At 46.4% G+C, this 15249-nt stretch overlaps 1 protein-coding gene across 5 annotated transcripts in view; it reads left to right on the top strand.

Annotated features, from left to right (window-relative positions):
- The window catches only part of CUL1 (cullin 1), a 77477-nt gene that overhangs the window by 51721 nt on the left and 10507 nt on the right, over positions 1 to 15249 (top strand). For all 5 annotated transcript variants that reach the window (XM_074315217.1, XM_019739403.2, XM_019739402.2 and 2 more), the window contains exons 10-13: positions 11238 to 11345; positions 11419 to 11525; positions 13867 to 13915; positions 14290 to 14421. In XM_074315217.1, the coding sequence (XP_074171318.1) occupies positions 11238 to 11345; positions 11419 to 11525; positions 13867 to 13915; positions 14290 to 14421 (396 nt within the window). The remainder of the gene's footprint in view (positions 1 to 11237; positions 11346 to 11418; positions 11526 to 13866; positions 13916 to 14289; positions 14422 to 15249) is intronic.

Below are 15249 nucleotides of genomic sequence, written 5' to 3'. Positions count from 1 at the left end.
GTCTCTGAGACAGGTTAAGTTGTCTTCAGTTTTGTCCCTATTGTGAACTTTAGGTTTGATAGTGTTTGGGAGAACCAATGGAGGAGAGAAGTTTCTAGAACATAGTTAATGCTGTGACTGAATCAGAGAACTTTTTATCTCTCTGATTTTACCATGTTTAATTATTTTTAACAATACTCTCTTTAATACGTTTTTAACAATACTCTCTTTAATACGTTTTTAAAAGTCTTTATTGTTCCTGCTGTCTTTGGAAGGCTCCTTTCCACTTTTAATTAGCGGGGTTGCTTGCTGTCTCATTGGCCACATCTATGAATTACTAGAGGGATGAATGTAAATCCCTACCTTTAGGTTTATAAAATAATTAATTTTATATTTGGATGGAAGGGAACTGGTTTAGTTAGTGGATTTTGTGAAAAAGAGCTCCAGGTTTAGTGTAAGTTTAAGAATGAAGTCCCAGCATGGGACACATACAGTGTGGTATGACAGTGGGGTGATTGAATGCGGACCCCAGGACAGTCTGTCGGACACAAACCCCAGCACCACCGACACTAACTGTAACCTTTGGCGAGTTGCTTTTCCTGTCTACGTCAGTTTAGAAGAAATGGAATAATGACAGTGCCCACCGAAGGGTTTTTGTAATAGTGGTAAAATGATTATTAAATCAGTGCGTGTAAATGCTCAGCAGTGATGGCCACAGTTTTTACGATTGTATACAGTTTTAATTGTTAAAACTCATTTAAAAATTATCTGTGCATCTTGATGTTTATTTCCAAACTAAATGTTCCTTTTTAAAGAGTTTGCTACACATACACACATGCATACACGTTGTTCAGAAGAGGCCAGTGTGATGAAGATATTTCTTCAGTAATGTAATGTGTTTTCACAGTTGTTAAATTAAAACTTGAGTTAGCTGTCTGGACAGCAGAGCCAAGTAAAAGACTTAACTTTCCTTGAAATGAGTTAAGTGGTGTCTGTTATTTCATCAGCTGGGGATTAGAGTAGTAGATAAATGAAGCAGGTTTTGCTTTTTCATGTACAAGCAAACTGTTATGTGTTAGATAAAAGTTTGGTCCGAGGGTGTTTGGTCCGAGGGTACTTGTGTTCTAAGTGAATGTAGTTGGATTGAAAATAAATACTATAGATCACTCTTTTCATCTACACAGAATGATGGAGTAGTCTAAATGTCCATCTTTCCTAACCAAGGGCAGGGCCTAGATCGGAGAAATACGCTCTCTCTAATTCTCAGGTACCGTTGTTTTAGCTTTAGGGTACAGTCAGCTGCCTGCTTGGCTTGGTCAGTGAGTCTTGAATCTGATGTTTACTTTTCAGCCGTTAAAGCAAAAGCCCAGCTTCTAGGTAAAATTCTTTCTCTATTTGTGGAAACTTCATCTGTCAGCAATAAACAGCACAAATAAACTATATTTACCAGCAGTTATTTTTCACTAGAAATTAAGCTTGTTTGAGTTAGTAAAAAAAACAACAACAACTACAATCATACATAATTGTAGGAGGTATTTAATTACTTTGAGAACACAATTTTTAAAGTTTAAAAATTTTGCCTAGTGGAGTCATAGTGTATGAAGAATCATTTATAATTAGCATATTAAATGTCACAGAAAGCACTGCTTAAATGATTTTTTAAGGGTTAGAAAGGTTAAGTTATCTAGCCCTCTGATTCCATATATACCATCAGTTTAGTTAGAAAACAGTTTTACTGCTTAGTCAGTCTGGCTTAACCCGAAATTATTACAGGTTTCAAATCTGTAGTGTGATTCAAATATTTTATGTGTTAGAAACTTCAAAATTTACTTAACAACTTTCTAAGGCATTTTTTTCATAGTGAAAACAGACTTGAAATTTAAAGGCCTGTGCTAGGGGAATCCCTGGGGGTATCTGCATCCCGCACCTACACCAGAGCGGCCGTGTCCAAGGGGCTGCCGCTGGGAGAGCCTGCGCTCGGCTGGGCCTGGGACCTGCCCCGCCACCCAGGCCACCCAGGCCCGGCCGCACTCCCGCACTGCAGGCCGGGCTCAGGGCTCCTCTCAGAGAACCGGCTTCTCGGCCGAGGGACGCGGAAGCAGGTCAGTGTGGGTCCATCCCGCCTGCTGTCATGCGAGATGCCAGCACGTCTGGCAGTTCTCTCCAGAGGAGAACCTCGTGTTGAGGTCATTGCTGCCTAACTGCTGTGCTGCAGCATAAGTTAGCATAGCACTGGGTACCAGGAGGACTTCGGGAACCTTGTACACAAACATCCAAGGAATCAGAACTGGTTTAGAGCTGAACAAAGGGTCAGATAAGTCACTTTCTAATAGGCGAGTTTGTTTCATAGGCAAATTACCCAGATGTGATTTCTGGACTGAGGAGAAAGTGGGGCAGCATTGGGAAATGAGCACATTTTAGCCGGCACTAAATCTCTTTTGGGAGGCAAAAATTGGAAAGCTCTTCTGTGCCTGCGTCGTTGGGCCAGAGCATTGGCAGCATAGTGACCGATTTGTAGGAAAACGAGCTGTGCTGAAGTGTAGGAGGGGGATGGGCCCCGCCCCCGGGTCTCCTGGGGGCCTCTCGAGGTGCTCGTTTTAAAGGCTGGAGCCACCGGGTGGCTGGCCCTGCGCTCGGCTCTTGATCCCAAAGCCACCAGCTGCGTGGTGCTGTGTTACAACTCAAGGAGCCAACGAATGCTGCAGCTAAAACGGAGATCGTTGTTTTCAGTCCTTCATTCATTCAGGCCCTTGCGGCAGTCCTGCAGTGGACTTGGTGTCAAGATTCTGAATTGAAACGCCTCACTGTGTCTTCCCGTTGAGTGTCCGTGACCTCATCTGGGGGTGACTGTACTGCACGTCCTTTACACACTCACATCTTCCTCCCTCTGGGCCATAGCACGGAGGCGGCAGCTGCGGGAATGTACCCCCCTGCCTTCATCCTTGCCCGTGGCAGCGCAGTCATGGATTGGGTGTAATTTCCTGTTGAGTCTGGACACGGCCTCGGAATCCTCCAGGCAGGACTGCCTGTGTCCCCCGTGTCCTCTGGGGGCTCAGAGCATAGACTTACCTTTTCCTGGGCTCTCCGAGCCTTTCTGCCCAGCCCCAAAGCTACCATCTTCATCTGGGTCCCATCGCTCCCGCTCCCAAATGGCCTTCCATCTCAGCTCGCCCATGCTTTCCCGTTTGTGTCTCAATGCTTAGCAGTTTAATCCTTCAGAAGTGCTGCTTAAGGCATTAACAATTTTATGCCACATTCATTATTTGTTTTAAAGCAAAATAAAACCTCTTCCCTGTGACAAGATATTAAATCTCTAGTATTACATTAAATCAAAATCCTCTTCTAATTTGCCCCCATTTTCACAAACCTCATCGTGCAATGAAACTGTTACATGACCATTCCCTCCCCCCAGGCCACACGTGTCCTTGTCTGTAGTCGTGCTGCCGTCTGCTTGTGACGCAGTCACCCGCCTTCTGTTGCCTGAGGCCTGCTTTTAAGGCGTCCTCTTTCCTCAGAAGAGCTCCCCACTAGCTACCCCAGCCCTAAGGGACTGCACCGCCATCCTAAACCTTAAGGCATTAAAACATCTATCACGTGCCACTTGTGTGTGACTTGTGTTTCCTGTCACTCCGCCATCGATTGTAAGTCCCCTGAGTAAGGCTGACACCTCATTACAGTTGCACACTCGCTGCAGTTTTAGCGCTAGCATCGTACGCAGGTGTTTATTGAGGATGGTGGTGGTGACGAGGGAGAGACGTCTGCTACGTGGCCGCCACCTCCTTTCTAGTTGTTTCCTCTGTTACTCCATCCTTCTCATCGAAAGGCACTTGCAGAGACACGCCTTGCTGAGCCTCCCCAGCTCTCTCTGCTTAGCCACATTCCTGTTTTTGTACCTGTTAAACACCTGTTTCTCTCTCCAAACCCAGCTCAAGTGCCATTTCTTCCACAAAGCCTTTCCCGATCACCCTTTTGAAATAGTGGCGCGTTGGATTATTTCCATGACGTTCATGCTACTGTAGACGCACTTTAGACGTCAGGTGTCTGTAGCTGTCTTCTGCAGGGATGGCTTCGTCCGTCTCCCTGCCCTCAGAGCTCAGCACAGTGCGTTGTACAGAAGAGCATCTCAGGACTTAGGCTTTCATTCCCCCCTCGTTGTTCCCAGCAGGAACCAGGGCTGTATACACCATACACAAAGGACAACAGGAGAAATGAAATACGTAGAGGAGCAACATGAGGATAGGACGTACCAGTGATGCTAAGTGTAAGGCGGCAGCACTCAGTGCACGCGGGAGGTCGGGTGCTCCGGTCGTTAGGGGGGCATCACCTGTGCTGCCCGATCCTGGTCAATGCAGGGAGCTTGCCGGGAGAGGCAAGCAGCTCCCTGTGTCCCAGTGGGCACAGAATAAGCCGTAACGCAGGAACCACTTCCCTGCCCTCAGGACTGGGGATCCTTCCCCAAGGGGCCCATGGGGAGGACACAGGTGGTGTGGGCAGTCGCCAGCGCTCCACTTACAAGGAAATACGCTGTTGAATCATGGGACCGCCCTGTGATTCCCATGGCACCGGCCCACAGCAGAATGCCAAAGTAAAGACTAGGAATAGAGCCCAAAATGCAGACTTGTAAGTAATTGCTAATGAATGCTTGGCGATGCCGTTGGTCTCACGTTGAATTTTTAGTTAACACGATTCCAAGTAGCTGGGGGCTGTTGTGCTTCCCTACAAAGAGAGGTCGTGAATGACCACAAATCGGGTTATAAAGGAACGTGTCAGCACTCTGTCTTCAGGGCAGAAGTGGCAGCAGCTAAGCACAGAATCCTCTTGGAAACCACGTCTTGATGTAGTGTCCTCCGTCTGAATGGAACTGAAATGTAAGCCAACAGTGGGCCTGTGGGTACTTTGATGTACAGAAGTCTGTTTTCTGACGGGGGGGGTGGCGGGGGGTGCTGGGCTGCAGGGATGAACTGGGGAGCAACGTGGTGAGAGGTTATTTGCAGCTTTGAGAGAACCTGTGCTGAGACGGGGAGACAGGAGCTCCGGGACCAGCACTGCCGGTGCTTTTCAAGGGGGCACTCGGAAGCTCGGACACACATTTGTCAGCATAAGACAAAGGCGTGAGTCTAGGACCTTATCAGAATTAGGGGAAAGTTCTGTGGTTTGCATTGAGAAGTGGAGCTAGAAACAATGACAGGAGCCCCACTGTGTGTGACACCAGAATGAGCAGTGGCGTTAGTGGTGGGTGCTTCTGGCAGATTTGGGGTTTGTTTCTATATCCAAGACGCATGCCCTCTCTCTTCTGGAGTAAAATGCTTAAATGACTTATCCTGGGTTAACCAATCTGTGGATGGTCATGGAAGGGAATATCCACGCAGTGGTAAGATTAGCAAGGGGACCTCGCATTTGGAGTCTGACTTGGCTCTTTGGTGAAAGGAGACGGAATACACATGCGTAAAATCTGAATTAGGAGGAGGGTGGGATGAGGAAAATCCTAGCTGTCGCTGTAGGCTGTCCCTTAAAGCTGGGCGATGGGTTTATGGGGTTGATTTTCCTGTTCTTTTTTATTTTGAGTGTATTTGAAATTTTTCCATAATAAAACAAACAAACAAAAAGAACCGAAAGAAATGTACCGGTTTTGATGCAGTGGATGTGGGAAAGTAGAAAGGGGAGGGAGTAAGGAGCTGTTCTGGGACAAAAGTAGTTTTGTACGTAAGTCAGACTAGTTACAAAGGAACGAATATTCGCTGACAGTGTAAATTAGCTAAAGCCTATAGCTAAATGTGTGAATTTATTTTCTGTCTTGTCATGGGATGAAAAAAGTGACCATTTTCTTCAAAAGAAAAAGTATACAAGTGTCCATTTTTTGTCTAGGATAACCAGACTATGAAAAGATCCGTTGTTTCAGTTTTATATCCAGGATAAACCTTTCTCTCATCTCTAGGGACGGCTTTAATCCTTTCCCAAGCAAACCAATTATGTAAGCCTCTCCCTACCCAAATCTGACTTTCTACCCCACATCAAACTAAATTTTGGTTTAATCTTTGTCATATATTTTTAAGTCCTGAAGTGGCCCCTGCTTGGTTCCAGACCAGTTGGAGACGGCCCTTGAACTGCTCTCAGCACCTGTCCCTGTTGAGATGAGCAGCCCCGCCCTCTGCGGGCACTGCCCTGGGCTGGAACTGGTGTAGTTACTACTTTCTGAAACGTCATTCTTTCTCTTAGAGAAGCAGTTTTTCCTGGCAAGTCAAACTTAATCCCACTTTCAAAACTTAGTATTTTCACTTCTGCTCATTCAGTGCCTCTATAGCTTAGGGCCTTGGCACTTCCAGGGTAATAGCAGGGGGGTTCACCGCGGATTGAAGGGCGCTGTGTGAGCCAGGACAGGGAATATCCACGGGACCGGGGAGTAACCGGGGCGGTGATGGCCGGGGTCAAGAATAAAAGCCCACAGCTACATAACTGCAATCAGTAGTTTGTAAAAGTTCACCAGAAGCCACAAACTTACAAATTATGGTCTGACACTAAAAGCCACGATCACTAGGTGACAATATTAGGTGAACAGAAGTTAAAATGGTGAGACTAGAAAGCACTGGGTGAATTGCCAGGTTTGTCCTGGTGTTTTAAACTTTAAACCACTCTCAGCCAGAAAAACTGCTGATTCCTGCATATCAGAAGAGATTAGGTGATAGAGGAGAAAAAGCCCGTAAGAAAATGCAAGGATATTTATGTTAGTATATGAGGCCTCCCCTTTGTCTCCCAGTTTCTTGGTTTTTTCTCTTTTTTCCCCCATTAGTTAATATCAAAATTAATTTTAGTGCCTGGGCACACACAGTGGCAGTGGCGGGAGCCCCTCAGACGCGTTCTGAGTGATGGGGGAAAGCCAGCCCAGGGTTAAAACTTCCACAGGTAATTGTCAAAGTGGGTAATCTGTATGCCCACAGATTGTTACCTATTTTTCTCTGTAGTTGATGGTTTATGATTGTTCTTTTTCTGAAACTTCTTCTCCGGTTTTGTATGGAGATAATCTTACCAAGTGCTAATGTTTATGGGGGGAAAGAATTGCTCTGCCCCCAGATAATGGCATGCTGTGTTCTTGTGAATCAGTGAGACCGTTTCTTTCCCTTTCCTGAAGTGCTCTCAAGGTAAGGACATCAGCAAGGGGCGCTGTGTGCCCTGTGGTGCTGTGACGTGGCTGACCGGCCTCAGAGCCCCCTCCCAGCTCCTGCAGTGGGTCTGCTTTCTTGAGTCCCGGCTGGACGAGCCATGTGGGTGCTTCAGGCGTCTCCCGCTGAGAGCAGCTGTCCAGGGAAGGTCAGCTCTGTTGTTGGCTTGGAGGGATGGTGCGCCCCTCAAGCCTGCTGCACCCCGATACGCAGTGTTCCGGTATTCCGTAGGGAAGCCACATCTCATGTGTACTAGCTGTCCCTACAATCGTGCCCTAGACTCTTAAGGGGATCAGAGAAAATGGAAGCTCTGTGAGGCTCCTAAAGCATACTTTCTCTTTGTGAGAATTATCCTTTTAGGAGATGTGTGGAGTGAAAGGTAAGAACTCAGTTACGATTCTCATTGTTTCTGATTTAGCCGCGGGAGACAGCTGGTGAGCGCCGCTGCACCAGGCACTTACATGCAGCGGAGGTGAACAGCGTCGGCACGGTCTTGGCAGGCCGCCATCAGCAACGACTCGCGGTGTGGTCAGCATCCCGGGGTGGGGGCCTGCATAGGACCGGGGGCCTAACCTGTGTTTGACATTCAGAGAGCTTCCCTGAGACCCATAGAAGAGTTGGAGCTAACGAGGCAAAGGGGGTCCTGGACAGAGCAAAGACCCTCAGTGGTGTAAACACTACTCCTCCTAAGACCCCAGAGGTCTGGTGTGAGAAGGAGAGGGGAGTGGCACAAGGTAAAACTGAAACCGTGAAAGCCTGTTAATGATACTGAGTCCTGAGGGCGGGAGGAAACCCTGGAAGAGTGGTAATGAACTTGAAACTTACAAGATCAGATTTCTGTGTTTAAAATCTCTACCACGAAATGGATTGAAAGGATGAAGAGTCATGAGGAAACCAGTTCTGCTGATCCAGTTGTTCAGATGGAGAGGGACACGGAGGCTGGTTAGTTGGGGATGGAGAGAGGACGGAGTGAGAGCGTTAGACTCTGTCATGGACGTGTTTAGTCTGCGGCTGTTGTTGAAGCTGAGTGATGAGGACCTGGGGTGGGTTTTACCCCTCTCTGTGGTTTTGAATATATTTGAGTTTTTCCCACAACGTAATGTTGCAAGAAAAGAAGGAAAATGGAAAGACGTGGAGAGAAGATCCAGAGCAGGTCGGGGAGGTCAGTTCTGCAGCCCCAGGGCCCTTCCAAGGGCAGGTCGTTTGAGGGAAGTCTGGTCTGGTCCGCAGATGAATGTGACGTCATTGGCATAATATGACAACTGAAAATGGGAGGAGTTGGGTGACATCCCTCCCGTCCAGCCCTGAGCGGTGTCGTGTTTCTTATGCAAAGAGCTCTTTGTGTGCTACAGAATAAACCAATAGTCATGAAACGACTCCAGTCAGAAATCCACGAGTCTTCATTTTTCTTGAAAAAGCTGGCACTTGATTCAGCCGATCTTTCCCCTCCCCCTACTTGTGTTGCCTTTATCACGGTCACTCTGCTGCCCTTGCGACACCTGAGCAGCGTCATTTACCTCCTGCTTGCTGACCACTGCTGGCTGCTCCTTCCGTAAAAGTCTCTGCTGTTCCAGTGTGTGCCGTCTCCATCTGCCCTTCCAGGTTCCCAAATGGCTTTGTCTGCATCTCAGATGCTAAATTCAGATTTCCACGGATCGATGCTTCAGCATACTCTGCCCCTAGCAGGTTCCAGTCAAACCTGACTTCTCACCAGCCACACTCCAGGCTGGGTCTCCTGTAGTATTAGGCTGGTGCAAAAGTAATTGTGGTTTAAAAGGTTAAAAAATAATTGCAAAAACTGCAATTACTTTTGCACCAACCTAATAGAAAAAAACCTCGAAATTGGAGTCAGGACATCTGTGCCCTTGGGGAAGATTCGTCTGTCAAGAAATCCTTCCTGGCGTTTCATGAGACATTTATGTTTTTCCAAATCCCGGATTTGAGAAAAATTGGTCAAGAAAACAGGGAAAGGCATTGTAAATCTCCAGCCAGCATAACAGTCAACACAGATATTCCTGGTTCAAAGGAATCCACTGAGGACAGTGCAGAGCAGTGGTGGGGGTGCTGATGTGTAGTCGGAGGTGAAGGTCGTTGTCTGGGCCAGGACAAGCGCATGTGGGGGAGCAGCAGTGCAACCTCGTCGGTCAGTCTTGTAGGCGGTGCCAAGTTCTCATGTGTGCATGTGTGGCCCTCGGCTGCAGCGGGGCAGTCATTCTTGCAAATAAAATAAATATTTATATATGATACACATAATGTACTGTGTGTAAATCCTGTGAGATCCTCTGAGTGGTGTTCCAAAAAAAATAGCAAGTTTTGGAAGCAAAAATAAACGCTTCAATTGGTGATTTTGACATGAATTTCTTAGTAACATGTTGGCCTTGATCCTGAATATTATCTTATCCCGATCCTACCCGGTGATGTTTGTTGGCATTTTCCAGTGTTTGGGTACTTGCTGTGGGCTAAAGTTTTTTGTAAATACTTCAACAGAAAAATGCAAAAAGAAAAAATATGTGAATGCTATGAAATAATTTGACGTGAAATCAGAAAGCGATCTGAACTGGCAAAAGCACTACCAGTTTCAGTGCAAAACCAAAACCAAGTCAAGCAGACGATGTTTTCATTGTTAAAAAAAAAAAGAAATGAGTTTATATGAAGTACAGTGTATGCTCTCATGAATAAGGCCATTGGTGCAGAACGGAGGACATTGTATCTGATGGGCCAGGTAGTACTGTGTGCCTTTTAACATTTTATGGTAGATAATGTTTATTTATATATATATATATATATATATATATATATATATATATATATATATATATATATATGGTAAACGTGTATAAGATTTCAATATTTTAAGTGATTTTTATTTCACAATTACTAACAGAAAACCTCTGGAACTCTTAGTATAACACGATCACAGAAAAATGATTCACTCTTAATGGTTACTCATTATTTAAAAATAAGTAAATTGTTAACAAAAAATGCAGACTGCTTAGAATTTGGGGAATTCTCCTTTCTCTTTCCTGAATCCTGAGGATTGCCATCTGTCAGCAATTTGGAAACATTTGCAAACCACTTAAGCTTGCTGCCTCTCTGGCCGCCATTTGTGAGGTGACACGATTTGTGTCTGTGTGTCACGAGGGTGCTGGGAAAGCTTCCTGCTGAACGCCCAGCAGCAGGGCATCTGTTGGCACTGTGGGTGGGCTTGGCCTCTCCCTTTTCACAACCTTGGAGGAGATGCTGAACTCGGGGTCGGGCTGCCTGGGGCCCAGCCTGACTGTCGCCACTTAAACCCTGGCCAGATGCTTACCCGTGACTTGGTTTCTTCGTCTGTAAAATGGTGATACGCCCAGCCGCATGGTGCGATTGTGACAGGCCTGTTTGGGCCCAGCACCCTCAGGCTGCAGCCAGTCCCAGCCCCGTCCTTACTGTCACTCAGGTCTATCTCCTTTGCCCCCATCTGCTGTCTTCCTGCTGCATCACTCCTGGGTCTGTCCTTGACGTTCGGTTCCCGTTGTGATGTTCCTTTGTCCAGAGAGCCCCGTGTCTGCCTGCCTCCTGGGCCCTGCCACCCCTTAGTTCCCCTTCTCTGTCCACGCCAGTCGTCTGATCTGGTCAGTGGGCTAGTCAGCCCCCCACTGCCACGTCTGACCCCCCAGCCCCTCACCCACGCTTCCACAGACCTAAACCCTGCATTCTCTTGCATCACCTGCCCTGCTAAGTCCTAGAAAACTGGCTGATTGGTTGTCCCAGCCGAAACAAGGCTAGAATTTGAATTTTTAACAACAATTATTGGCTAAGCAAAGCTACCCCTTTTTAAACTTTGTTTTCTGTGATCCCTTTGAATTTTCAAATAATTTGAAAAATCACTGTTTTTTATATGAGCATGAGATTGGTATTTAATTTTGGGTGTAGAGAATATGTATTATTATATCTGTAAACAAAGCGTCCTATGTGTTTTGATGATGGAGCCAAAACTATTTCTTGATCTTACTCACTAGCGCCTTGGAAGTCGTAGCGAAACCTTTGGGTACAGTTACAGTAGCACATACACACGCAGTTCCACCCCCAGTAACCAGCTTTTGTTTGTTTCCCCTCAAGGACCCCAAAATGTATGTCCAGACCGTGTTGGATGTTCATAAAAAGTACAACGCCCTGGTCATGTCCGCGTTCAACAACGACGCGGGCTTCGTGGCCGCACTGGACAAGGTGGGTGTGGCCTGTGGCTCCCGGGCTGTGGGTGGCGGCTCTGCCCTCTGACCGGCTGTTGTGTGATCCGCAGGCTTGTGGTCGCTTCATAAACAACAACGCCGTCACCAAAATGGCTCAGTCGTCCAGTAAGTCCCCTGAGCTGCTGGCCCGATACTGCGACTCCTTGTTGAAGAAGAGGTATCGGTGACTTTGTTTTTTCTTATTAAACCTACTGAAAAAATCTCAGCTTTCAGTGAGGAATTAAAACTTACATTACATTTTACATACGTTAAATTAAAATTTTTGTACCTCTTGAGAAAACACTTTAAACCTGATACGTCTTCTTTGTCTTCCTAAAAGATACTTCGTACTGTATGTTACATGCCCAGGTCCCTTTATTCACACATTGCTAGCGTCTGTAAGCGTGGCAGGCCGCGTGGCCCACTTAGTTAGCTAGTAAAGTTCCATTGGGGGTCCAGCTGGTTGCAAACGAGGGTAGAGATGACAGCAGAAAGCGGCCATTTCTCTTGCTCGCTAGGCGTTCTTTTCTCCTGCTTTAGCTTCATTTTTTCCAGTTGAAAATCTGCTGCAATAGCTCCCACTGGCTGTTTTTTAAAAGACAAGCCTGTCCGTGTACTAAAGGACTTTAATTATCCCACATGCTTTCAGTATTTATCTTCATTTAATGAGTTTGTTTCATGGCTGTTTGATATTCTTTATGTTTTAACCATCTTATTTCACAACTGATCTTTTTTCCTATCGGGGTGTGTATGTGGAGAGCTGGAGGCACATAATTTATGGTTCTCTTCTCGGGGTGTGTTTGCTGACATTCTCACGGATTTTTTTGTTTGTGTGTTTGTTGTGGGTTCTTTTCTCGGCTTCTCTTCCCCTTGAAGAGCTTCCTTCAGTGAAGGAAGCTCAGCGCTTATTTTGTTGTTCCAGTTACCACATCAGCAAATGTTGTGATAGTTTTTACTCCCCCAAATTGGACAGGTTTTACCATTAATAAATCGTATTTTAGGTGGCTCCCTGAGGCTCACATTAACCCCATTATGAAAAAGGCTGAGAATACAGACACATACCAAGAAAAGACTGCAAACAAGTCTCCCTTAGAGTAAAGTTGTGGAAATCTTAAGTAAAATGTTAGCAAATTAAATTTATCAGTGAATGGAAGAATAATTCTCTGGGGCATAATACAGCTTTCTTAGAATGTAAGGATGGCTCAGTAACAGCAAATCTAATATAATTTACTGTATGAACAGCTCTGGACAGCTGCGTGTCTCCTTGCAGGCATGGGGAAACGTGTGATAGGTTGATGTCCATCTCTAACTTTATCAGAAAGCCGTTTGCCCAAGGTCACTGAGGATTGAGTATTTGGGGATTTTTATAATTATTGCAGTGCTGGTCTAATGTATAACTTAGCAACTCCAATCAGATCCTCTAATGCATTCATTTCAGGAATGAAAACGGACTTTAAGTTGTAATGCCTCTCCTGACCTGACTTCATTTTTCAGGCTGTGTGACATGAAAATCTTTAATATGTTTAATAAGGTGGTACCGCAGTCGGGACCGCCATATTTTGTTTGGCAGAACAGTGTCCTTTCTGTCCGTTGTCTTTTCATGACTAGCCTTCGTCAGGTCTCTTGATTTCTAAATGAAGGTGCGAAAGCAGACAGAAGGGCAGACAGTTCCAATGCCTGGCTTTGATGAGCTTGTGTTAGTGAGGAGTCAAGTGGGTGCTGAGTTAAACGGCTGCGGGGAGGAGGCAGCCTGGCCTTCCTGAGGAACAGGATTGGGGTTTCTGATCGGAACCAGCTGCTCTTAAGTAGGAGCAGCTCGTCAGTACCTCTTGTTTGGTGGCTGGGACCATTTTATATGCATTTATGGGGGTCTTCTTTATGAAGGACTCTTGTCGTAAAACCTTTAAAATTTCATTTACCCCGAAATCTTCCCTTTCAGTTAATTTTTGTTCATAGACTAGAATGAATGAATCAGTTCATTCTGGGCACATCAATTAAAGGACAAATCGTTAAATGACAGCCGTCTATAGACATAACTACAAACGGAAGGCAATACTTTATTAGTAGTTTAAGCCCTTTCATTATCTTTAATTATTAGGCCATTATAAGGAAACTATGTGCTGTTTTATTTTTTTCAAAGTTAAAGCATATTGTGTAGAAAGCAATTAGAAAAGTAAAGTGCATTTGCTTATTTTTAAATGGGTTACAGTTAAATGGATTCTGTTAAGGGAAAATGATTCAGGATGTTTGTGAACTTTTTTATAAAAATCATTGAAATTCATCTTAGATATTCTAAACGATTGTTTCATACTCTGTCCTTGCCTGAGAGACACACAGTATAAGATCGCCAAGTTGCCATAGTGAGAAATGCTAGCCGTCCCTCTTCCGGTCCCGTCTGAGGAAGACCGATCCTCTGGGTGTCCAGACCCCTGCTCTCGCGTGGTGGGTGGGCTGCGTGGTGCTGCTGCTGTAACGTGTGCTGCTGTGTTTTACAAGGCTGCCTTTTTAAACAATTCCAGTTCCAAGAACCCAGAAGAAGCAGAACTAGAAGATACGCTCAATCAAGTGGTAAGGTGCTTAATGATACCGTTGTCAGTCGCCACTTACCCGACAAGTTGTTTTAGGTCATTTGTAGAGGGCGCCTGAAATGTCGAAAGGAATGGAATCATTTATTTTATTTTGAATCTATGGCTTTGTTTCCTAAATTCAGCCATTCATTGATTTTAGCATTTGTCCTTTCCTCATTAGTACTAAGTCCTAACCAAACTAATGTTATTTATGGGGCTGGTGAACATGTATAAGGACTGGGGGGCGGTATTTGTTGCCATTGTAAGTGTTGGCACACAGGCCAGATAACACCACACACGTGTTGGTTTCTGGTGTGTGTTGGGTGAAGTCGGGGTGTGAGTGCATCACGTGTGCTCTTGTGGTGGCTTTGCCAGATGGTGGTCTTCAAGTACATAGAGGACAAAGACGTGTTCCAGAAGTTCTACGCGAAGATGCTGGCCAAGAGGCTCGTACACCAGAACAGCGCGAGTGACGACGCCGAAGCCAGCATGATCTCGAAGCTAAAGGTAAGTTCCGTCTTCTCCTGAAAAGGGCAGCTTTTCAGTCATCGTTCAAGTTCTTAGTCTCCCCAGAAACATTGTTGGTAGTGGGGCAAAGCCGTTCGTGAGTGTATAACAAGCAGTACGTACTGCGTGGGCTCTGCTACTCGCTGCTGCAAACCTAGCGGAGGCATTGTGACAATGACACGTGCAGGCCTGCCTTCCCGGCCCCTCGCGTGCTCCCCACGTCCCTTCCCGCCTCTCTTCGGGGCCCTGCTGTGCCAGCCTGGTCCGACTGGGCTCTGCTCACCGTCCGAGTGTCCTCTCCTGGCTTTCTCACAGCCTGGCTTCACACCTGTCTCTCGCGTCGGAATGGCAGGGTGGCACGGCCTGTCGTCCCATTTTGCTGGCTTCGGGTGTAGTGGGTGTTTCCTTTCGCTCCGGGGGTACTTACCTGTCTGTAGCCCTGCACCTACAGGAGGGCAGGAAGGTCAGTGCTGTGCTGTGCAGTGGTCCTTTCTGTATTCAGCCCCTCTGCCCTCGGCCTGCGTCGGCATCCGTGCTCGCTGGCCTGTCGGGCGCTGTTACTGTCTGAGAGCGTGCGTCACTTGGACCTGAACTTACAGTTATGTGGGGGTCGTGTGCAGCTCAGCTGCCGTAACGGTACCGTAGGCTGGGTGGCTGAAACAAGGGGAGTTGGTTTCTCACAGTGAGAAGCTGGGAGGGTCAAGATCACGGTGCCAGCTGGTGTAGCTTCTGGTGAGGGCTCTCTTCCTGGCTCGCTGACGGCCACACACTGTCCTCATGGCAGAAAGAGAGAAGAAGCTCCGTGTTCTCTCCTGACCGTGGCGCTGG

This window comes from Rhinolophus sinicus, linkage group LG11 (genome assembly GCF_036562045.2).
Source record: "Rhinolophus sinicus isolate RSC01 linkage group LG11, ASM3656204v1, whole genome shotgun sequence".
Taxonomy (NCBI): domain Eukaryota; kingdom Metazoa; phylum Chordata; class Mammalia; order Chiroptera; family Rhinolophidae; genus Rhinolophus; species Rhinolophus sinicus.
The sequence above is the reverse complement of the archived record's forward strand: the minus strand, read 5'-3'. Positions and strand labels throughout refer to the sequence as shown.